The sequence below is a fragment of the Miscanthus floridulus genome, chromosome 1 (assembly GCF_019320115.1).
Source record: "Miscanthus floridulus cultivar M001 chromosome 1, ASM1932011v1, whole genome shotgun sequence".
Taxonomy (NCBI): domain Eukaryota; kingdom Viridiplantae; phylum Streptophyta; class Magnoliopsida; order Poales; family Poaceae; genus Miscanthus; species Miscanthus floridulus.
The window spans coordinates 186,032,629-186,058,493 of NC_089580.1; the positions used below are offsets into that span (position 1 = coordinate 186,032,629).

General features: G+C 43.1%; 1 protein-coding gene and 1 pseudogene across 1 annotated transcript; both read left to right on the forward strand.

The window, feature by feature from the left end:
* The first annotated feature begins 8,181 nt into the window (after window positions 1–8,181).
* On the forward strand, window positions 8,182–12,138 carry LOC136551158 (inositol-3-phosphate synthase-like). Its single transcript, XM_066542744.1, has 10 exons — window positions 8,182–8,665; window positions 9,228–9,296; window positions 9,410–9,545; window positions 9,932–10,179; window positions 10,535–10,761; window positions 10,853–10,968; window positions 11,073–11,249; window positions 11,344–11,532; window positions 11,615–11,677; window positions 11,768–12,138. The coding sequence occupies exons 1-10, from the start codon at window positions 8,478–8,480 to the stop codon at window positions 11,885–11,887; spliced, it is 1,533 nt and encodes a 510-aa protein (XP_066398841.1). The 5' UTR covers window positions 8,182–8,477; the 3' UTR covers window positions 11,888–12,138.
* A 9,894-nt stretch (window positions 12,139–22,032) lies between these two features.
* Window positions 22,033–25,431, forward strand: LOC136468273 (cell division control protein 48 homolog C-like; annotated as a pseudogene).
* The last annotated feature ends 434 nt before the right edge of the window (window positions 25,432–25,865 follow it).

Consider the following 25,865-nt stretch of genomic DNA (forward strand, 5'->3'; position numbering starts at 1 on the left):
TTTGCTCCTTGGTCATGATTGGATTCATACAAACTATTGTGTACCATTGATCATGCATCAATGTTTGATTCAATGGCATGGAGATGATGTCAAACTGGTTCACGCTGATGAGTCTATGAGCATCGCAACAGCCGATCCAGTCTTCTGGGGACTAGGAGACTTTGAATGCTTTTCTGGTAAGTTATGGGAAGGAGGCTTTATTAGAGTCAATGATGAAAGCCAACAACCGATCCAAGCAGTCGGCTTTAAAAATTTGTCTTAATGAATAATCCAATAGATGGTACAGATGGCAAACTAGGACATGGCTTCACATTGACCGATGAATTAGAAGAAGTAGATATTGGTTCTGGAGATAGACCTAGGCCGACGTACGTAAGTGCTAAGTTAAATCCTAAGTATAAGCGAGAGTTAGTTGATTTATTAAAGGAATTTAAAGACTGCTTTGCTTAAGAATACTATGAGATGTCTGGTCTAGACCGATCAATTGTTGAACATCGGTTGCCAATCAAACCTGCATATCGGTCGTTCAAACAAGCTCCAAGGAGATTCAACCTGAACGTGCTTGATGATATCAAAAAGGAGTCTGAAAGGTTACTAGAAGCAAAATTTATCTGACTGTGCTAATATGCAGAGTGGATATCGAATGTTGTCCCTGTGTATAAAAAGATTGGGAAATTAAGAGTTTGCATCGATTTTAGGGATTTGAACAAAGCCACATCATGGATGGTTATCCGATACCGATAGCTGATATGTTAGTAGAGGCAGCAGCCGGGTACAAGGTCACTAGCTTCATGGATGGCAATATAGAGTACAACTAAATTTTCATGGCTGAGGAAGATATAACAAATACCGCTTTTAGGTGCCCCAACGCGAATGGTTTATTCAAGTGGGTTGTGATGACTTTTGGTCTAAAGAATGCCGGTGCAACTTATCAAAGGGCAATGAATTATATTTTTCATAAGTTGATCGGCAGGATTGTTGAAATCTACATCGATGATTTAATGATAAAATCTAAAGGGTACAAAGAGCACCTAGCTGATTTGCGAGAAACTCTAGATTGCACAAGAAAACATGGTCTAAAGATAAATCCTAATAAGTGTGCTTTTGGAGTATCAGCTGGACAATTCTTAGGATTTATGGTCCATAAGAGAGGAATCAAAGTTGGTCAGAAAAGCGTAAAAGCAATTGATGAGGTAGTTCCCCTGACTACTAAAACAGAGTTGCAATCTCTGCTTGGTAAGATTAATTTCATCAGAATATTTATTTTAAATTTGTCGGAAAGGATCTTGTCGTTTTCTCCCTTGTTGAAGTTGAAAAATGATCAAGAATTCAAGTGGGGTGACATACAACAAAAGGCATTTGAAGAAATAAAAGAATACATGAAGTGTCTGCCTCTGCTGGTCCCTCCTCAGCAAGGTAAGCCGTTTAAGTTGTACATATCGGCTGATGACAAGACAATTGGATCGGCCTTGATGCAAGAATTTGAAGGAAAAAAGAGAGTTGTTTTCTATCTGAGTAGAAGACTACTGGATCCAAAGACAAGATATTCACTTACTGAAAAGTTAAGCTTGTGTTTACATTTCTCTTGCACTAAGCTGCGACACTACTTATTATTGGCCGAGTGTACGGTTGTTTCTAAGGCTAATGTGATTAAGCATATGTTAACAATGCCAATACTGAATGGGGGTGGGAAAATGGATTCTCGCGTTATCAGAATTTGACTTAAAGTACGAATCGGCTAAAGCAGTCAAGGGACAAATAATGGCCGATTTTGTCACCCAGCATCATAAGCCAAGCATTGATTATGTGGAGCCAGTGCCTTGGACGATGTTCTTTGATGGATCATCAAGCAAACAGGGTGGTGGCATTAGCATTGTTATTATTTCACCTCGAGGGGCAAGTTTTGAGTTTGCTCTTCTAACTAGGCCAATGATTACCAACAACCAAGTGGAATATGAAGCTATTCTTAAGGGACTTCAACTTCTTCACGAAGTAATGGCCGAAACAATTAAAGTATTTGGAGATTCATAGTTAATTATTAATCAGTTAATCGGCCTATATGAGTGCAAAGAAGATACTCTGAAGGGATATTATGATGAATGCCAAGAGTTGCTCAAATAATTTCTTCATGTCTCTTTCCAACATATTCCGATAGCATAAAACCAAGAAGCTAATCGTCTGGCTCAAAGTACGTCAGGGTATCGAGTGTTTCGAGAAGTCTTAAGTAGTGAAACCTTGAATGATGATTGTAGAGTCGAAATAGCCTATTACCTTAGAGACCCGTCTCAGAAAGTTAACAGAAAGCTAAAGTATAAATCGGCTAAGTATGTTTTGATAGATGATCAATTATATTATAAAATAGTCGATGTGGTGCTGCTCAAATGCTTAAATCAAGAAGAGACTAAGGTGTTGATGGGTGAGGTGCATTAAGGGATATGTGGAGCTCATCAATCGGCTTATAAGATGAAATGGATTATTCGTAGAACTGGATATTTCTGGCCAACGATATTGGAAGACTGTTTTGAATATTACAAGAGGTGCCAGGAGTGCCAATATTTTGGTAATGTCCAGAGATCGCCTACGTCGGCCATGAATCCAATAATTAAGCCATGGTCGTTTCAAGGTTGGGGAATTGATTTAATTGGCCAGATTTTTCCGCCCTCAAGCAAAGGATATAAGTTCATATTGGTAGCAATATATTACTTTACTAAATGGGTTGAGGCAATTCCTTTGAAGATGGTAACCTCAAAGAACATGATTGATTTTGTCAGGAAACACATTGTGTATCATTTTGGGATTCCTCAAACTATAACTACCGATCAAGAGACAATATTCACATCAAAAGAGTTTGGGGATTTTGCTACTAGTATGGAAATCAAGCTACTGAATTCCTCTTCTTTCTATGCTCAGGCTAATGGCCAGGTAGAGACGTCCAATCAGATTATGATTAAGCTAATCAGGAAAAAGATTGAGGAACAACCAAGGAAGTGGCAGTCAACGCTTAATGAGGCACTGTGGGTATATAGGATGGCCTGTCATGGATCAATTAAAACGTCGCCTTACGAACTTGTGTATGGCCATAATGTAATTCTTCCTTGGGAAGTCTAGACTAGATCAAGGCGTGTTACATTACAGAATGATTTGTCAGCCAAAGTCTACAAGAATCTTATGATAGATGACTTGGAAGACTTAAGTTGCCTTCGGCTGTGTGCTCTTGAAAATATCGAAGCCAATAAACTAACGGTTGCAAAATATTACAATAAAAAGGTCAAGATTAAGCAATTTTCTAAAAAAGACTTAGTCTGGAAAGTGAAATTACCGATCAGGTCAAAGGATAGTAAATTCGACAAATGGTCACCTAACTGGGAAGGATCTTTTTGGATCAAATATTGTGCACCTGGTAATGCTTATATTTAGGAAACACTAGGAGAAGAGGAAGAATTTGGCCAAGCAATCAATGGGAAATATCTAAAGAAATATTATCCTAGCGTTTGGATTAATACTTAATAACTAATTTGTTCAGTCGTCAGCTCTAATAGCCGATATCAGAAATGTATCGCCTCTAGTGCAAAAATAAACCTGAAGGGGTAAAAGCCGGTATGATGTGTACCGCCTATAGAAACAAAGCAAACATGGATGAGGTGATGTGTATAATACGAAGATCAAAACAAAGGAAAATAACTCAAGACAAGGAAATTGTTTGCTAAATATCACCTATTACAAGCTACGAGCCAAAAAATACTTTGCTTACTATATCATCGACCAAGGTGTTGAAGGCTATAGAGTTGGCGGCACTAGAGAAATCCTCAACCAAGCACTCATGATCCCTAGGGTGCACTGTGTTTGAAAAACCATGGGGAAGAAGCTGAAGATTGTGACCAGAGCGGGCTTATGCAGCAGCCAATGCCATGGCAGCACCATGACAAATGCCATAAAGAGCGACCTCCCTAACACAGTTCGGGATGTCATGCAAGCAAACCACCAGAACGACACCCCTAGCATTGACAAATTCCATCACGTGATCCGCAGCTGATCAAAGGCTTTCCAACTAAGCAGTTAGATATAAAAGATTTAAGGAAAGAATGATAAGAAATCTTGAGGACAAAATTAAGGAGACATAAAAATTATGGTAGATGTCTCACCCATGATTCTGGCTTCAGCCCTGACCAACCTTTCCACCACTAGGCTGGCTTCAGGAAATGATCGGCCCTGAATCATGGCCAAAGCTGATTCTACGAGGGAGAGGTAGCTAGCTAGATTCTGGTCGGTCCGATCGATGGAGGCTAGTAGATCGTTATTATTGATCTGCCTTCTCGGATAGCGGGGGAGCTTGTGGTGAATTGGTGCTGAAGGTGACCCCAAAGGCTGAGCAGAGTTGGCCCTCTGCTTCGAAATGATGGGAGCATCCCAAGTAGCACCATCTTGGCGATGAAGGTGCTGGCGCGATGGTGTAGATCCGTTGAGGGCCTCCTCAGCAGACCTCTTGTTGTTCTCCATGATCTCAAACCTACTGAAAAAACAAGAACCATACTAAGGATGCAGAAGGTTTGAGACGAAGTGGGTTGTTTTTCGATCCATGGCCATGGCCCGTATATATAGCCTAGGAAGGCGAGAAGATAGATTTCACCGGGGGTGTGAAATTGAAATCAGAAACAAAAATGGATCGACGCTCCAAAAATTCAGAGGACGGATAACGAAGAGATAACAGATTCGAACTTATTGCTTTTCCAAATTACAAAATATCGTGGGATGGATACGAAGAATTTACATTGACCAGAGATCAACCCACCAAGGCTTCTTTGTATTAAAGAGAGTCTGGGTCTCCACAAGGCCGAAGGTCATCGTGAACCGAGTCACATCGGCCCGTTGATAAAATTGTGCCAGAGAAGGGGAACGGCCGCCCACCTAGCAGATGCCCAGTTGATTTCTTGGTAACTGAGAAACTATAGGGAAGAAGCCTATGGCTTTCTCGGTAGGCGTTTGGTGGAACAAACAAGGGGGGAGGTATCCACACATTTTAGCTCTTGCAAACACTAGAACAGCTCTATGAGCATGGAGAGAAGACTCAGGTGATATCACAAGAATTGTTCTAACCGCAATAGTTGATCCTCTTGCTCGACAAGGTGTTAGAATGAGCGACACAATCACCCTATACACAAGAATTTTTCTAACCGCTCAAGATCTTCATAGTAAAAGGATAGACCATGGAGGATCCAGTGGAGTTAGAAGCACTCGAGGGGCAGATGAAAGAGAGACATGGCTGAATTGTTGAGTTGCTCTCAACAGGGTCGGATAGACATTTTATAGCCGCCCTGAAAAAATGAATCCAAGTGCTCGTAAAGCAATGATGCTCTCGTAAAAGTTTTGAAACATGGGCTCATGAGCTGACATACACAACGGCAAACAGTAGACCCTAGATCAAGATTCTCTACCCATGACTGTGGACACATCGGGGATACAGACGTGATAATTTTAGAATAAAATTACTTTTATCCTATAATTGAGGGCCATGTGTTTACACCAAAATTTGGAAGAAGAATCGTAGGAACTCAAAAACTCCCAAGATTATGTCATCAAGGAATCAATTGCGTGCGATCGGAATTAGCTAATTCGAATGCAACACTGGAATCGGCTTTCTTCAGGTAGCGCCAGCAGATAACGACAAAGGCTACGATCGGCGTCGGGACAAGGCATGTTGGACTCTACAAAAAGAGAAAAATTAGAGTCTAAGTTATCTTAAATTAGGAATGTTTTCTCTAGGGCCAAAAATTATGATAAGTCATGCTTAGATAGGAGTCATGCGTAGGTCCCGGATATAAATATCAAACCCTGGCTATTGTAAAAATATACAATCAATTTAATACAAGTTACTTACTTTTTTCGGCTCCGACCACCCCTTAGGAGTAGGAGTAGAGTAGATCTCGACGAGTTCTTCAGCGAGTACGGATGCATCAATTCGATCGACCTCCACTGCTTGTCTGTAAGTACCATCATGGCTTATACTTCTGTTCGTACGGCTGTATCGATCCGAACGACCTCCACTACGACTCTGATATAAGTTAGTTATCGATTCTTGGCTAGTTCAAGTAAGGTTGCATCGATCCGGTCGACCTTCACTGCTCGAACTAGATTAAAGTCAAGTTATCGGCTCTATCTATGGGCGGCGTTCCTTCAGATAGATTCATTAAGTTACCGATTTTGCTTATTGCTTCCATTATATATTTAATTACAGAAATATCACTTCGCCCGATTAGGATTGATTTAGATCGGCCTTATATCTTGTTTAACCTATCGTTTGAATGATCTAAACTGATCTAATCTGCACTTTGAATGATGAGTTATATTTTATCGGCTGTTTTATGTCAATCTTGATCGTGCATAGCGTGCGATTAAGGCATATTTAATTTTGAGTAGATCTATTGGCTAGCGAAAACCGTTCCATGGCCCGTTATCATGGCATGTGTGATTCTGCCTCACACCCTACTGTTAGCACCGTAGAGTGGGAATAATTATTTGATAGATCTGTTTCTGAGAGGGCATGACCTTAACTGTGCACTATGCCTGAATCGGCTATTTTAGCCGATATCGAGCGCTTTCATGAACAGTTCATGTCACGAGACCGTTGAAGTAGAGATAGGTTGAAATATGTGTTAGCCCCATGATCTTATTATCGTATTACGGCCTATATGATTCTGCCTCATGCTCCACTGATATTAGTAATAAGTTAGGGTCGTCAAATTTATTGTTATTTCTACGGCCTGTATGATTCTGTCTCATGTCCCACTGATTATAGCGATAGACGAGATCTAATATGTTCATTAGATTTATCTTTATTAAATGATTAAATGATGATGAGCTGTTTCATTTATACAAAAGAAATTCGGTTACTTGCAGTCATTCACTTAGCATAAACTAATCATTGTTGATATTTTTTTTTGCCATTGACTAATGTTTGTCTAAATAACGAGATCTATGCTGAGCGATAACCGATTTACCTTCTATAAGCTTTAATTGATTTGTCTTTATGAGTATGCTGGAATCGACTATTTAGTCGATCTCCTTCCATATCGGCTCTCAGAGTCACACATTCGGGACTGTCTGGCAACACTGGCATGTTCCGCCTTAAATTATGGATTAGCTTTCTCTCCTTGTCAATTGTAGGGTCAAATTGACTGGCACGTCTCGTGAGGAGTGCGCAGGATCGACCATCCCTGCGCTGAAGCTAGGCGGATCTCCAGCTCCATCGAGCGGACCCTTCCGGCTTGCTCGTGTGCCCTCAGCACAGGACGAAATTTCCGTGTCAACAGACATTAAGTTATTTTAGCCCCTCCTAACAACTGAATTTTATTCATGTATTTATACTGTCTTTTAGCTATATTTACATCGTCTTGTTACTATATTTACACTTATTTTATCAGTGTAATTTATTGAACGGAGTGATGTAATTTAGGGATAATACAAATATATGTCAATTTTTTTAAAAAAATATAAATTATTTCTATGAATTCTAGATATCCGAGAAATACATGTCAAATTATTTTCATATTATTCACAAATTTCAAAAAAAAATACAAATATATATATATATATATATATATATATATATATATATATATATATATATATATATATATATATATATATATATATATATATATATATATATATATATATATATATATATATATATAGACACACACACACGGAGCTGTACACGGACCAACCGACGGGCGTACGTACCTGTATTCTTTCGCTGGACCTGTGACCGCGCGGAGCAGGGGCACGTGGACGGACGGAGCCCCGCGCGATTCTCGATCCCACTTGGCATGTCGCAGGACGCCAAAACCGACTGTAGTATAGCAATTCTACTACTCTCCCGTCATGACTTATGTGGTCCCTATCTGGAGATCCACTACTCTCCCGCTGTTAAAACAGGAAAAGAAGAAGGATGAATATGCAAACTCACACATTACAGAGGATTTTCCATCGGTTCCTCCGTCTTCTTCCCGCAACCCAAAACCTCCATCCGACGGCTCGCCATCTTCTTCCTATCGCTCATACCACAGCCACAGCCCACAGGCCGCCGCCGGTCGACGCCCTCCCATTTCGCTCCCCTCCTCTGCTTCCTCTGCCTGCGGTGCAGCACACGTTCCGGCCTTCCGGCAATCCCCCGTCGCCCGGCGGCTCAAATCGTATCTAACGCGGCTACGACGTCGCTCCTCCTCCGATCCCTCCGATCCGGTGGGGTCCGTTTCTTTCAAGTGGGGCCGACGCCGTGAAGAGCCAGCTACTCGCGGGCCGCCTCGTGGCAGTGGCCGTCGAACCCTCTATAAATCCCCCGCCCCGGGCACCCTTCCCCGATCACACAACACAACCCAGCAGCAGCAGCCTCCTTCATCCTCTCTCGCTCGCGCTGCGCTCGCTACCTCGCTTGGCATTCCATTCGAGGAGAGCGGTGAGAGGGGAGGAAAGGCAAGATGTTCATCGAGAGCTTCCGCGTCGAGAGCCCCAACGTTCGGTACGGCCCGACGGAGATCGAGTCGGAGTACCGGTATGACACGACGGAGCTGGTGCACGAGGGCGAGGACGGCGCCTCCCGCTGGGTCGTCCGCCCCAAGTCCGTCAAGTACAACTTCCGGACCAGCACCGCCGTCCCCAAACTCGGGTGCGTACGGATGCAGCCCCTGCTTCTCTCTCTCTGACCCTTATCCCACCCTCCACCGTCGATATCAACCAGTCGCCGTTCCCTCCTAATGGAATCTTACTGCTTTGCCTGAAAACGACCCGTCGTAATCGTTGACAGTTACGCACACACTTGCCTATCCGGATGCGTCGAATCGGCTCGATTTGAGATTCGATTCGATGGTGCCCTGCACGTTCCGTTTCCATTTTTGTTCATCCCTCGCTTACTGTTCAACAATTACACAAACGTCCTTTTCCTGAACTTCGTCTTTACTAGTTTGTTTTGCCCTGTGCACGTGAGCTGTTATCAATTTGTTCCTGCGAGATCCAAGTCCGGCAGAGACGATTTGGAGCAGACAAAACTCATCACCTAGTGTACTAGCAAGTGTGCATGCGAAGCCATCTGCCATCCTGGAGACCTGGACACCCTTTTGTTTCGTTCCTGTTCCTATGCATGTTGCCTACGTGCAGCTCGTTGTGTTACGGTGTCAGCCACTTGTCTTTGTCTAACGGACGATGCTGACTTTTCTGCTCTTGTGGTGCAGGGTGATGCTTGTGGGGTGGGGAGGCAACAACGGGTCCACGCTAACGGCTGGGGTCATTGCCAACAGGGAGTAAGTGTATTTGTCCCATGTTGCTTCCCGTTCCTGTGGAGTAGGAGTATTATCGTCCATATTTTTCATTCTGTGGCCTAAGAGAGACCTGAATCTGTTGGTGGTTGTTTCAGGGGGATCTCATGGGCGACCAAGGACACGGTGCAGCAAGCCAACTACTTCGGCTCCCTCACCCAGGCCTCCACCATCAGAGTCGGCAGCTACAACGGGGAGGAGATCTATGCGCCGTTCAAGAGCCTTCTGCCCATGGTAATCTATTATAGACTTCTAGGAGGAGTCTTCTTTTACTGAAACCAAACTGACATGTAGAACAAGGCATATGTGCTAGTTGATGTTATAAAATGAACGTGTTAATCATTGCTTTGAAAAAAATAAAGGTTCTAATTTTCTGAAAGGAATGTTAAACTTAGCATAACGAAAAGGCAAAGTATTGTCAGAAAGCTGCTGAAACAGTAGATTCGGTCTGCCATGTTGTGATCCTACTTGCAAGTCAAAAGGTTCTGTGGTGAGCTGAAAGGTTCCAGCATCTTTGGGTTACACTCGTGCAGTACTGACGGTGGTGCTAACTGGTTGCAGATTCGCAAACTTTGTGGTCTTCGTTTCATGACCAAGTTAAAATGTTGATCTGATTTCAGGTGAACCCAGACGACCTTGTGTTTGGAGGCTGGGACATCAGCAACATGAACCTGGCTGATTCCATGACCAGGGCCAAGGTGCTCGACATTGACCTGCAGAAGCAGCTCAGGCCCTACATGGAGTCCATGGTGCCACTTCCCGGCATCTATGACCCGGACTTCATCGCCGCTAACCAGGGCTCCCGCGCCAACAATGTCATCAAGGGCACCAAGAAAGAACAGGTGGAGCAGATCATCAAGGATATCAGGTATATCGATATGGATTCTAACATGGCTTGGTGCTATCAAAGAAGTTCACTCAGCGCAACCTAAAACAAAGAAATAATACTATGAATTTGGTACATATATACATACATATCAGAACGTATTGTTTCACTGGTGTTAAACAATGTGACATTGTGTATACACCAACCACTCTCACTTCCATGAGGACTCCACAGAGAACTGAAACTACTGAAAGCTTAAGCAATTATTCATAGTTAATGAATGATATATTTTGGCGGACATGGTTGGACTACCTAGATTAACATGGTTGAAGCAACATGGTTCACTAGTATAAGTAATCCATTATAGAAGCTATGGCTTATGTAGCTAATGAAACAGGGAGTTTAAGGAGAAGAACAAAGTGAACAAGATAGTTGTGCTGTGGACTGCAAACACTGAAAGGTACAGCAATGTATGCACTGGTCTCAACGACACAATGGAGAATCTGCTGGCATCTGTGGACAAGAACGAGGCGGAGGTCTCGCCATCAACACTATATGCCATTGCTTGTGTCATGGAGGGGGTGCCGTTCATTAATGGGAGCCCCCAGAACACCTTTGTGCCAGGTGGATGGTTTGGGGTGTGCTTAAAGTTTTATGGTGTCGCTTAGTCGCGTTTGTGTTCCAAGGCTTATTAATACTTGTTGCATGTTTGTAGGGCTGATCGATCTTGCTATTAAGAACAACTGCTTGATTGGTGGTGACGACTTCAAGAGTGGACAGACCAAGATGAAATCTGTCTTGGTTGATTTCCTTGTTGGTGCTGGAATAAAGGTACAAATTATCAACCAACGAAACCTAATATCTCTCTTCTATTAAGATGAAGTGTATTTGGCAAACTCCGTACTTACAATTATAATTCTTCTATGTCCATGCAGCCCACCTCAATTGTGAGCTACAACCACCTTGGAAACAACGATGGCATGAACCTGTCTGCCCCTCAAACATTCAGGTCCAAGGAGATCTCCAAGAGCAATGTGGTGGATGACATGGTCTCAAGCAATGCTATCCTCTATGAGCCTGGCGAGCATCCCGATCATGTTGTTGTCATCAAGGTCTGTCAGTTAAATCTTCCACCTTGTTAAAAGTTGACACATGCAACAATCGAAAGGTAGATTTACGTTGAGACTTGCCGCTCTTTTGTTGCAGTATGTGCCGTATGTGGGAGACAGTAAGAGGGCTATGGATGAGTACACCTCCGAGATCTTCATGGGCGGCAAGAACACCATCGTGCTGCACAACACCTGTGAGGACTCACTCCTCGCCGCACCTATCATCCTTGATCTGGTGCTCCTGGCTGAGCTTAGCACCAGGATCCAGCTAAAAGCTGAGGGGGAGGTAAGAGCCCACCAAGTGAATAACCCGAAGCACGCTAGGTGATTCAGCACATTAACACCATCTAATGTCTCTTAATATGCAGGACAAGTTCCACTCCTTCCACCCAGTGGCCACCATCCTGAGCTACCTCACCAAGGCACCCCTGGTAAGCCTTTTCTCCTGCATTCCGGCATCACTGCACTGCATTTTGCTCCAATCCAGCTGCTAATCATCTCTTGCAAATCCTAAACAACAGGTTCCCCCTGGCACACCGGTGGTGAACGCTCTGGCAAAGCAGAGGGCGATGCTGGAGAACATCATGAGGGCCTGCGTTGGCCTGGCCCCAGAGAACAACATGATCCTGGAGTACAAGTGAGCGAAGTGGCGTGGCCTGCAGCTATATAGGAGACTGCTGGAAGGGAACTAGAAAGGCGAGATTAGCTGTGGGATTGTGTTGGCTTCTCGTGTTTTCTTTTGCGTTCATTCCTGGTCATTGCTGTTACGCTTCTGTATTTGTCGGACCCGTAACTATCAGGGCTCTGCTATTAGCGGCACGAAGCCTGTAATTGTATCAGGTATCGTATGATAATATGATCGAGGGTGCTAGTTCCCCTCAGCATTCCTATAGTGTTTTCCTAGTGTTCATTGCAAGTGTCAGAATCGGTGCCATCCAACAGTTTTTCCTCTCCGTTTGTTCTAGACCAAAGGTATTCACCCCACTTTATTAGAAAGCGTAACGAGCACCAATGGTCCGAGGTTGGGGACACCAGCGTTACAGGAACGAACTAAGGCAAAAGCCTGGAACTTCTACCAACAAACTCCAACTAAGAACTCAACAGATAGCTCAAAAACAACTAGGGAGAAAAGAATTCAGGTGGGGGGAAAACAAAAGACTACACAAACAACATCCCCCAAACTGGATTACATAGACGCAACTCTCGAGGAGATATTATTCAGCATTCCGTCCGTCATCGGCATCATCTTCGGCTTGAGCAGGGGGCGCCACGACTTGGCCAGCAGCAGAGCCTTGTAGATCAGGGTCGACGGGGACGACACCACCTTCTTGTCGAAGACCAACTCATTGCGAGTTTTCCAAATAGACCATAAGGCTCCTGCACATATGAAGATGGTTAAGAGTTGTTTGTTACCTCTATACTGATCCACTATCTCCAAGAGTAGCGAGGAACAGCTGGTTGGTGAGGATGGCCACCCCAGACAGTCTCGCAAGAAGGACCACAGAAGGACAGCCAGGGGGCATTGGAATAAAATATGATCCGAAGTCTCATATACTTCGCAAACAAGACATTTCTCAGAACCTGTCCATTTTTTCTTTTTTAACTGCACACCGCATTGTATTCTGTCATGGTTTGTCATCCACATAAAATTTTTCACTTTCAGAGGGATGGGGCTTTTCCAGATCAACATAGCTCTAGCGTCGGCCATACCACCAGTTGTGAGTGATTTATACAAGGATCTTGTAGTATACTGGCCAGATTTCTCCAAAGCCCAGACCATCTTGTCCACACCTTCAGTTAACTGAACCTCATTTAATATCTCTAAGAGTTCAGCCCACTCCTGCCTCTGACTGTCATCATTGTCTCCTGAAACTAATCTCCCACTATCCTTGGACACATGCTTTTGAGACCTCTAAGTTTTGATCAGAAGCTATTTGAAACAACTTATAGAAGCTGACCTTCAAAGGACATTCCCCCAACCAACAGTCAAGCCAGATGAAGGACATTCCCCCAACCAACAGTCAAGCCAGAATCTAGTTTGGACTCCAGCTTTAATCTCTATTTTCCTACCTCTTTGGAACCCGTCCCTCATACCAAGTAAAGATCTCTAAAACTGGGACCCCGTCTTTCTTCTTAATTGGTAGATACTTTTTTGGCCCAAGTATTTCTGTCTCAACAAAGAGCAGCACAGACTACTATCTCCTGTTTCCAGCTTAGCTATCCATTTTGCTAGTAAACAAATATTCATAACTCTAACATCCAGGAACCCCAAACCCCCAAACTCTTTTGGTTTGCTCAAGGCTTCCCACTTAACCATGTGATACTTCCTTTTTTTCCTGTGCCTTGCCAGTAGAACCTGGATCTGATCGAATCTAACAGCTGGTAGTTCCCTTCATATAGCTCATACACCCCCATGGTGTACATCGGAATACTAGAGAGGCAAGATTCTATCAGAATAGATCTACCACCTGTAGACAAATAATCACATTGCCAGGTGCTCAGACGTCTTCTCAGCTTTATCACTCACATATCTCAACTGGTTTTTGGAAATTTTGCAAAAGCTCACTGGCATGCCTAAGTCATAGGAAAGGAACCAGCCTTACACCTAAGTATCAGTGCAGCTTGCTGTTGATCTTCTACTGACAGCCCAACAGTAAATACCTCACTTTTATCAAAGTTGATTTTCATCCCTGACATAGCTTCATAACAAGCCAGAATTCTTACTCAACTGAGAACTGCAACAACAAGATAGTATCATCACCGTATTGCAAATGTGTGATACTTCCAGCAACCAAAGAAGGGACAAGCCCCTGAATCAACCCAGCAGAGGTAGCTCTAGTCAACATGGCAGAGAGAGCATCTGCCACCAAGTTGAACAGTAGAGGGGACAAAGGGTCACCTTGTCTCAAACCCTTAAAACTTCTGAAAAATTCTCCTCTCATTCCATTCATATCAATGCACACTCTGCCCCCCCCTAACAGCTTGGTTGATCCATTGAATCCAAGTCTCTGAAAAACCCTTCCTCTTTAACACTTCTTCTAAGAAATTCCAGTCCACCTTATCATAGGCTTTTTCAAAATCCAGTTTTAAAATAACTCCAGCTTGTTTAGACATCCTTAGCTCATGTAGCACTTCTTGCAAGATAACCACCCCTTCTAAGATGTTTCTCCCAGGAATAAAAGCAGTCTGGTAAGGACTAGTAATCTCTTCAATGACAGAGGCCAATCTAATCGTGAGTGTCTTGGTGATTATCTTGTAGATCACATTTAGAAGACATACAGGTCTGAATTGCTTAACTGTCATAGCAGGCTTCACCTTAGGGATAAGAGTGATCACCCCATAATTTAATCTCCAAAGCTCCAAATGACCATCATACAAATTATCCAGCATTTCCTTTATATCCTCTCTGATGGATGGCCAGAAAGCTTTAAAGAACTCTACAGAGAAACCATCAGGGCTAGGAGCAGTATTATTTTTCATCTGTTTGATAGTTAGGTCCACCTCCTCTAGAGTAAATGGCCTGGTTAGCATATTATTGTCCTCAACACTGACCTATTGGTGAGCAGGCCAGAGGTTAGGATCCAGGTGCATGTTTGCCACTTCTGCCTTGACATAGAGTTGTTTGTAATAATCTGTGATATGATCTCTCATGGTCACTGGATTATTTATCTCTAAACCATCAACTTTTAACATAGATACTTACATTTTCCTCTTTCTTCCGCTGGCACATTTATGAAAGTAATTGGAGTTAGAGTCCCCCTAGAGCAACCATTTTTCACCCCCTCTTCTTTGCCATTGGATTTCTTCATCTAACAGAATCTGCTGTAAAGATTTGTCCAGACAATATCTCTCCTCCCATTCTTCCTGCAAAAGATCTCTATGTTCACTCCATTCATCCAACACACTAATCCTATCCATAAACTCTTGCTTCAGTTTCCTCTGATTGCTGTCAAAGTTCTGACCCCACCCTTTAATAGCTTTCCTAAGCTTGTGGGAAATGATATGCCAGTGATCTAGGACATCATACTTATATCTAGTAGGCCATTTCTCACTAACCCATTGCTTAAAACCTTCTTGGTGAAGCCAGTGAGCATTGAAGCGAAAATAGTGTAGTTGGGCTGCAACAGTACCACCAGTGTCAACAAAAATGCGGTTATGGTCAGACCCTAGCCTGTGGGCAGTAAGAACAGCAGCAAGATTATACTTGTCCTCCCAGTCATTTGAAACCAGAACTCTATCTAGAACAACTGGATGGGGGGTTGTTTAATTGACTAGATGTACCTGCTCCCTGATCTGTGTAGCTCTCTAAGCCAGTTGTATGAATCATCTCATTAAAAGCATCTATCAACAGGAAGTTAACATTCCCAGAAGATTTTTCCTTAATTCTTCTAATTAAGTTAAAGTCTCCTCCAAGCAGAATAGGGATTTCAGAGCTCTCAACAGCTGATTGAATTTCATCAATAAAATCCAGTTTTCTATCATCATGAGCTAGGTCATAGATGTTAAAAAGTTTCCACACAAATCTATCAGATTTCATAGTCAGAGTACAGCTCTGGAAAAAAATGCCCATAGTTTCCTCAGAGACCTCTGCTAAATCCTTATCGACCCCCATCAACAAACCTCTAGAATGGCCAGAGCAGGGCACCCAAGACCAGAACATGTCTTTCTGCCCAGCAAATCTATCTAGCTCTCTCTTTTTAAAAGAACTCTTGATGGTTTCTTGCAAACAAATACCATCAAAAGAATATTTGTTTAATAACTCTAAGAGTAGCTTCCTTCTACCTGCATTACCCAATCCTCTGACATTCCAAAAGAGAATCTTCATTTTGATCACTTTTTAATAGCTCAATGTCCATACGAGGTTCAGTTGGAAATATCTCTATTTTGGAACTTTGATCAGCAGTAGACCTCTCACCCCCAGAATCTATTTGTGGCTTATTTGGGACAGAACTCACTTGCTAATGATTCACAGAACTCTCAATCTTGTCTTTGATTTTTTGAATGGCCAGCAAGGCTTCTTCCTTGGCTTGTATCAGAGAGATGTTTGCAATTCTAGAAGTCTCATCAGGTCCTAAGGAGAAGCCACACACACTAGCTAAAGTATCCAAAGGATTAAGGAGAGGAGGAGGGAGGAGTGGTTTAGAAGTTGATATACCTTTAGTTTTAGCTTTTCCATCCATAGCTTTCTTCAGGGCCATCTCTCCTTTGTCTTGAATCCTTGAGCTTTGTCTGGTCTTAGCTGGTAGGTAAACAGCAGCAGTCTTCTTGCTTGGATTTTGCACACCATTTTTATCACTGTCTTCAACCTCCCTTACATTGGGAGGGAAGAACCTCACATATCCAGGATCCAGCATACTCTTTGCATCCACCTGTTCAGGTGAATTAGGGCTCAATAACTCTACAATTGTATCTTCATTCTGGACAAGATTGAGGTTAGTTGCCATATCATTCATCTCTTGGAGGATATCTGAGAAACTCATCAACTTTTCACAGTCATGAGTGGGATCTGGTTGTTTGAGCAAAGTTGAGCTTTTTGTTAGATCTAGGATAAGATCAGACAACTTCTGAACAGGTTCTTGCTGTTGAAGAGTATTTGGGCTATTTGTTGGCTCTAGGACCAGATCAGGCACACTTTGAGCTCCACCCATTGGTGATTGGAAAGCCACAGAATCAACTTCCACCTCCTTATCAAAGTTACCTCCACTGTTCTTTTTCCCTTGAGAGGCAGAGGAACCAGCTTCATTTGGTTTGGGATTGCCTTGATGGGTGAAACTAGTTTCAAGCCAACCATGACTCTCTTGTGACTCTGGATCTTCCTCATCAGTCACTTGGTCATCTTCTAGCCCCCAATCATCATCTGGTCGAGTAGGTGGTTGCTGCTTGAGTTTTTCTGAGTAATACCAAGATATTTTCCTGCCTTGTTTATTGATGAAGACCTCAAATGTCCCACCAATTTTGTCTGGATTTTTGCAGGACATTTTCACCCAAATAGATTTCCAATTCAGAGATGGATTGTGTACTTCCTCAGGATCCCCCACCAGTCGAGCTAGCTCTAACACAGCAAATTCTGACCTGGCTATACTTGGGATGCCAACAGCTCTGACCCACATTGATTGAAGCACCTAGAAAGCACTAGGTTCCATGTTGGATTCCTCCACCACAGCCATGATATCAGCAGTGACAAATTTGATTTTCCCCATCTTAGTGAGCAGATTCAGGGCAATTCTTGAGGGGAGGGTTGCTAAAAACTCACTCTCTGAGATTCTCTCAACATCCTAGTTCCATTTTGAATCCATAAGGTACTACAATTCTGTTGTGATTCTAAGCTTAGTACCTATACCTTCAAGTACAGAGATAATAGCTCTAATAGGGGGCCCCTTCTTTCTACTTAGATTAGCATTAGGATCTAGTAGATTCAGAGCATAGAAAAGCTGGCCAGGCATACCAATAGCGCATAGTTGTAAACCTTTGTTTGATTTGTACGAGCACTGATTAGATTTGTGACCAGTAGTTCGACAACTATAGCAGAAAGGGTCATTCTTACAGTTTGACCAGTGGTGCCCATCTTGATTGTAATTGAAACATTTCATTGGAGCACCAGAATACTGACCTTGGCTTTGGTATCCTCCCTATTGTGGATTGTAATTTCTACGCCTATCCTCAATCTTCTGCCTCAAGTCACCTTCAGTCATCTGCCGGACATCTCTATCCTCATAGAAGTTACCTCCATGTTTGCGCCCTTGGAAATCAGCTTGGTCCATATCTCTAGAAGTCTGGCAAGGATACCTCAACTCTTTATCATTGAAATTGGGCGAACAGCCTTCACGGTGGCCAGCCTCACGACCTTCCCTAGCATCGCGAGGGTATGAATCACGCCCATCCCACGCATCGCGGCCATCTCTAGCATCTCGGTGAGGGCCATCCCATCGCTGGAAATCACGAGCCCGGTCACCTTCTCTCCCATCCCGGAATGGCATACCTCTCTTATCCATCTTCTTTTTGGCGACCTCAAGGAAAGACCTGCCATTAGTGGTGGCTGGGTGGCCACGACGTAGATGCTTAGCTTGGCTACCAAATCTTCTAACCTCAGCCGCACTCGCCGGAAAATGCTGTGCCTCCGGATCCCAAACCCTAGCGGCGGCGACCCAAACCCATCTAGAGGACGGATTCGACGAGAAGACCGGAGGAGGGGAATACGAGTGGGAGAAAAGGTCTTCTATAGATGGGCCTTGACAGGCCGGCCCAACAAGCTATTTACCTTTCTCCTCCGTCAACTTTCTTCTGCGCCCTTCGATGGAGCTCTCTCCGTTTGTTCGGATTTTAAATGTTATGCTGTGCAACCTTAGAGCTAGTGGCGGAGCGTGGAGAGAAAACATGCAGGGCTAAAAAAATTTCAATGACAATCATAACCGGTAGCAGCGATATGATGGAGTACTACTTTTCATGAGCTTCGTAGCTTCTCAGAGCAACCTTTCATAGACCAACATAATGAGAATATTACTATGGGTGTGACAGGTAGCCCTGATGGAGCCGTCTAAAGGGCCATCCGGCACCATATCAGGCAGTATCTCCGTGTTTGGTCCCTGTGCCGAACGAAATTGATGCACCAGATTGCATTTGAGGCCCCTGGTGCAGGCTCGCAGCTTACTTGTTGTAGTGGGGGACAGGAGATCAAGGGCGATGGGGACGAGTGCCTTGATGTTCTGGACTGCAGCCACCTAAGCATGGAGATGGGCGATCGTTGCAAGCTCGCATTCGGCGTCCTGGTACTGGTCCTCATGGTGATCCTCTAGTTCAGACGGCGAAGGTGCACGGCGTGCACGGGCGGCGGCAGCCTCTTGTTGGAGGCGTGCCGCAAGATCGCGCTCGACCTGGAGAGCGCATTTAGCCTCACACACGTGCTCTAGGGCAGAGGCAGCGGCGGCGATAGCAGCATCATCTTCGGCGGCGGCAGCTATCGCAGCGTCATCTTCGGCGGCGCGGGCCACGGCTTCCTCCTTCTGAGCGTCTGCAGCAGCAGCAGCAGCACGGGCAGCATCTTCATCGCGCTTGGCTGCAGCTTCCTGCCTTGAGGCGGAGGTGGCTGTAAGCTCGGTGTCAGAGGAAGGCATGATGGAGGAGCGGAAGCAATATAGGTCAAAGGACCGAGAAGGTGATAGAATTTCGAAAGCTCGAAAAGAAGGAATGCTGCTCAAAAACTGCTCTCCGACTCCGTCCGTCCCTAAATGTTTGCGTTTTCATTTTTTGAGAAATAATTTTGACTAAATATATATTAAAAAATATTAATATTTATGATATATAATTAGTATTATTAGATATATATTTGAATCTAGTTTTTTAATAAATTTATTTGAAGATAGGAATGTTACATGTATTTTTTTTTATAAATCAAGTTAAAGTTATCGACGCGTAAATCATGACAACTAATATTTAGTAATGGAGGAAGTAGCGTGGTGATGCCCAAAATTTTTTTTACCCAACCATGAATGGCCATCGATTCTGGTGCATTGGTAAAAATTTTAGGAGCCAGAGCTATCTACGTTAAGTAGGGCTCATGTAGAATAAAAAAAAAGCACCGCTCATTTCTTCTTAGGAAAGAATATCCTCTTCAGCACTGTTGGTACAAGTATATTTTTGGGAACCGGCACTAGAACTGGCCTCGGTCCTTTTTTTTCAGCACGCTTCCAATATGCTACTTTTTTCAGCGTCACTTTAAGACCTTGTGTAGTTCCTCATTCAAAAATTTACGCCCTATTTCATCGAATATTTGGACACATGCATTGAGTATTAAATATAGATAAAAAAATAACTAATTATACAGATTACGACTACTTTGCGAGACGAATTTTTTAAGCCTAAGTAGTCCATGATTTGACAATATGGTGCTACAATAACAAATGTGCTAATGACAGATTAATTAGGCTTAATAAATTCATGTTGCGGTTTACTGACGGATTATGTAATTTGTTTTTTATTAGTATCCGAACACCCCATGCAACACCCTATGTAAGATCCGATGTGACACTCCAAAACTTTACATCCTAAATTTAAACAAGGCTTAAATAAACATCACATGTTACAATGTAAGTGGCGCCAAAATCATCTCTCTCCTTTTTTTGAGCATATCATCTCTCTCCTATTTGAGCATCACTTTGGCTACACGTTGTGGAGGGCCTTAGAGTATCTCCAAGAACATCTCTAATTTTTGGCAAGATTGAAAAAATTGCTCTCCAACAATTCCACATCTTTCCACACTTAGGAAATTTGATATAATCGTTCGATATAATCGTGCGGATAAATACACTTGCCTATCCATCGGCCAATTTGAAGATGAAAGGATGTTGGAAAGAATAGAAGTAGGACATGATTCCTGATGCAAAATATACAATACAAAGAAAATAAAAAATGGTTAGAATGATTCAGAAGTAGTCTGACATTCTAGTTGTAAATTGTCTTTTATATTTTAGGACCAAGATTTTAAAAACTATTGGAGGAACCCAATAAATATGCTTGTAACTTTTTTAGCCACTTACAAAAATTAATGATTTACCAATTGTTTTTTTAACTATTGGAGATGCTCTTACTGTGCTCAAAAAGGGAAGTGCATGCGTTTGGGTTAGTTAACCAAATATTTGCATCGTAAAACTTTTTTTTGTGAACTCAATATACAGTTTTTTTAGACACTCTCAATAGGAGATGGCACGCCATTGCCCCCATGTTACTCTACTCACTGGTGCAGCAATGGCGAGGACCTTGAAGCCGAAGGATGCGCGGCATGATGCCCTAATAAAGACAACAAGATCAAGATACCATCTCTGGATCGATGTACAAGAAGTTATCATCAAGATTTTGCACGAGTTTAGAAGAAGCAAACAACAGAATATTTTTTGGATATGCAGAAGCCCCATGAAGTCTACGTTCCAACGGATCAAGCGGCAAGGCAATCTCGGAGATTCCTATGAGCGGTAATGGCCAAATCATCGAACATCGCACATCCTGAAATCAGTTCTGGATAGCCCGCAGACACAGTGCTGAAATAAAACGGGCATGACTCTCTCATTTGAACTCCATTTTAGATGAATGACCACTCGTTGGAAATAAAACGGTGGTGCAGCAATGGTATATATATATTCTGTTCTTGATGCAGGGGGAAATCAGAAAACAGCAAGATGATGAGAACAAGATGGAGGAGATGAAGACGATAACAATGAAGAGGAGCTTGGGCAATGCTTTCATTGGGCGTACATGATCAAATTCACAGGCTTAGAACAGAAACAAGATCCTCCGGAGCATTGGCAAATCAAGACACAAGTAGGCAACATTCAACGCATGGAGATGTTAGAAGCGAACCACGATGGATTATAAAAGATGACATCAAACAGCATGGATACTTTTGGATTCTTGCGGCTACAGAGGCGGTTGCAGCTCTCCTCCTCTCTCCGCGCGGCCCGCGCACTCCGGTCCCTCCTCTCTCCCCGCGCAGCCGGCGCCCTCACTCCTCGATTCCTCACTCAATGAACCCGCGACTGGCACCAACTCCTCCTTGCAACCTTGAAACGACCATGTCACAAAAGGCGCCACTGGCCGGCCCTCATAAAGGGCGGTGGCCTCGTCATCTCCAGCTCCTCTGTCGAGGTTGCTGCCAACGCCCTCCATGTCCGCCACCCTGAATTCCCTAGCCAGAAGGCCGACCCCTCCACTGCAGCCGTTCGCCGCATTCCATCCGCCATCCCCTCTCCATCATCCTCTGGCTCCGACAATGACCACTCGGCCTCCCGCCGCCGACACGACGCTTAGACCTCCACCTCCACCATCTCCTCCACCTCCCTCTCCGATGAGTATGTCCAACCGCCGTCTCCACATGCTTTCGATCTCTCCAAGACCATCCTCCCCTCCCAGTACACCTCCCAGACGAGCAAACGTAACCCTGGCACCATCCAACAGATGGAGATGGAGATTAAGGTGATCCCAGAAGGCGCGAGGTGGCGGCGATGCCAAGCCAAAGGGGCCCGAGGTTTGCTAATCTAGGTGGGATGGTGGCGGTGATAGAGCAGCTCATGATGGAATTGGTGGTACCCCTGTGCCACCCTGAGCTACCACGGCGTCTTGGGGTTAGGCCTATTGCTGGGCTGTTGCTACATGGACCGCCTGGCTGTGGAAAGACCACCCTTGCACATGCCATTGCCAATGAGACTGGTGTGCCATTCTACAAGATCTCGGTCCCTGAAGTCGTGTTCGGGGTATCTGGTATATTTTCTAACTCGTTGCATAAAAAATATGGGAAAAATTCTGATATCGTGTGGACAAAAAAGTTTTAACTGATGATCTTGTTCAATGCTGGAAATAATTAAAAAAGATGGGAGTGGTTATTGTTAGTTCTTGCTTGCTTGGTCAATCGATAACTGCTGAATCTATTGCTGTTAGTGTTCAAAACATGGACAAGATTCACTATTTTTATATTGTTGCTTCAATATAAGCTGGACATATTCAACTTGGAACCCAAAATTGCTGGAATATGAACAAGTGGTGCCTGAGGTAGTCAATATCCTTTGTTAGAATAGGCATCATGAGTTAGAATGTATAAGTGTATAACTAATAGCATGCTGCATTGTAATATGTGTGTTTACATAACAAATGTAGCTGTCGAAGGTTGGTATTGCTAACAACAGTTGTGGAATGTCAGTGTTTGGACCCATTATTTTCTAATATCAGTCTATTGCTGTACAATGTGGTACCATGAAGTCATGAAACCATTATGGAGATAGGATTCATGCGGAAGGTAACCTCATAGTGTTCGTGTTCTTGCAGGGGCTTCTGAGGAAAACATCATAGGCTTGTTTTAGAAGGCATATAGGACTGCTCCTTCAATTGTGTTCATAGATGAGATAGATGCAATTGCATCAAAGAGGGAGAATTTGCAACAGGAGATGGAGCGACGGATAGTTACTCAACTGATGACATGCATGGATGAATTCCACCAGAATATTGGTGGTGGTGATTCTGATGCCGAATCATCTAAAAAGAAACATGGTTATGTTATTATCATTGGAGCTACAAATAGGCCTGATGCTGTGGACCAAGCTCTGCGAAGGCCAGGAAGGTTTGATCGAGAGATGTCTCTTGGTATTCCATATGAGCATGCATGGAAACAGATACTGAAGATGCTTACGCAGAACCTTCGACTTGAAGGCCAATTTGACTTATTCAAGATAGCAAGGGCCACACTAGGTTTTGTTGGTGCTGACTTGAAGGCTTTAATTGATAAGGCAGGTAATCTGGCAATGAAGAGAATAATTGATGAAAGAAGAGTTCAGTATTCTCATGAGCATGAGGGAAACAACAAGCCTGACTGGTGGAGGCAACCTTGGGATGCAGACGAGGTGCTTACATATTACCATGGGTGACTTCCAGGTAATCTTTGTTATTTAAACATGTAGAGATAATGCCCAAGAATATTTTGTTATTTCACTTAGTGTAACTTGATTCAGAATATAGCTTGATCCATATTCACCAAAAGCCTTTGTATTTTTCTTTCTATGGTTTTTAGTACATTAGTTTTGCTTTTAATTTCGTGTTGTGTAAGCTGCTATGGATTGCAACAGATTGACACCTTCTTTCTTGATGCTCTCACTTCTATCACGTTATATATTGTGGACATGCCTTTCCCCTCAGTTTTCTTCTGTTGTTAAGTTTATAACAGTTTCCAATGGATATTAAATTTTTCAATTTGCATTTTTTCTTTTTTCCCTCGGTTTATGTCTATGAATCTATTACTGTGGGGGGTTTTTATGTCGTCGTTGTTATGTCTTTTAAGGCATTTGGAGTGAATTTGCAAGCTGGCTTCCTGCTGTTTGGACCTCCGGGTTGTGGGAAGACACTAATAGCAAAAGCAGTGGCACATGAGGCAGGGGCTAATTTTATTCATATTAAGGTAATTTATCTTTAGTTTTCCATATTTTTACTTTGCCTTTTCAAATTCACAATAATGATAATTCTTCTTATGGAACTAGGGGCCTGAGTTATTGAACAAGTATGTTGGGGAGAGTGAATCAGAAGTTAGGAAAGTATTCATCCGTGCACGCACTAACTCTCCATGCATACTTTTTTTATGAGGTAAGAGTTTTTGTGTAGCCAACCATAGTATATATTCTGTTGATGCAAAATCTGTGTCAGTCACTTTAAAGAAAGTTCGGATGCTCCCTGTATACTACTGGAAGTGGTCAAGCAACTTAAATGTGTTGTTTCATAAATAAATAAATAAATAACTTAAATGTGTTGGACGTGAAGCCGTTTTTATAGGTTTATCTTGTTCAAGTGTTTATCCCTTTTGATTTGACAGGTAGATGCATTGACAACAAAGAGAGGGAACGAGGGGGGATGGGTTGTTGAACGTGTCGTAACCCAGGTTTGAATATTTTGGGACCTTCTTTCACATTTCTTTTCCTTTCTGTTGATTTACTGATTCTTCTGTCTGTAGTTACTTACTGAACTTGAAGATCAACGTCAAGGTGTTTATGTCATCGGAGCTACAAACAGGTAACTGTCAGCACTTAATGGACCTTTGTTTATCCTCGAATGGAAGGCTGATAACTGTACCCCTTTTCTGGTGCAGATTGATGTGATAGATGATGCTGTTTTGCGGCCTGGAAGATTTAGGAAGAAACATTATGTACCTTTACCTGGTGCTGATGAACGGGTTTCAATACTAAAAGCATGTGCTCGAAGCAAACCCATCTCCTCAGGTGTTGATTTGGATGCAGTGGCATGTCGAGAGGAGTGCAGCAATCTCACTGGTGCCGACCTAGCATCACTGGTAATTTCTATAGTATTAACTAGCTTCTAACTGTACAATGTGGTATCTTTTTGGCTTTGAAGATGGATACCTGATGAATGCATCCTGTCTTTATGAATCAGACATTTGAATTAATTGCAGCACTCGTTTGTGTGAATATAAAATCGATGATTCAGAAGCTGGCAAAAAATGGAACTGACATGCTTGTTTCATTAGGTGAATGAAGCAGCCATGGCAGCGTTGGAAGAGAGATTGAAGTTCCTTGAGAATGGCACATCGTCAATGAGTTCATCTTGTTTGATTGAACTATCACACTTTGAACAAGCTCTATCTAAGGTGAAGCCATCAGTATCTGAACATGTATCTTTCTATCATGACATGCTGTCATGGTAATCTTTCTGTTCACCATTGTTATACTGTCACCTGTTTCCTTAGTGGCTTTATTTATTAGTACCAGCTTTGATTCACCGGCAGTTTTGTATGCACAACATACATAAATGAGTAATACAATTATATTCCTAAAATTTAGCAATTTCCTTTTTTGGCATTTTTTGTATTCCTCGGTTGTCGTTCCGTTCTGATGTACCATTGTCCTCAGCAGCTTTTTTTCGCGGCCGGGTGTGTACCCGTTTTTCATTAAGAGGAAGAGAATTTAAACAGTACACAACCGAGCGTGGGGCCGTTGATTTGGCGAGCGGCCTCAAGCAAAGTCCAGCTAAGAGTCCTACCTGACTACTAGATCCAAGGTTTGTGATTACATGCCCAAGGAATTTTGCGACCAATACAGATGAAGCGCGACCAGAGGCGCAAAGCCCGCTAGCGCCCAG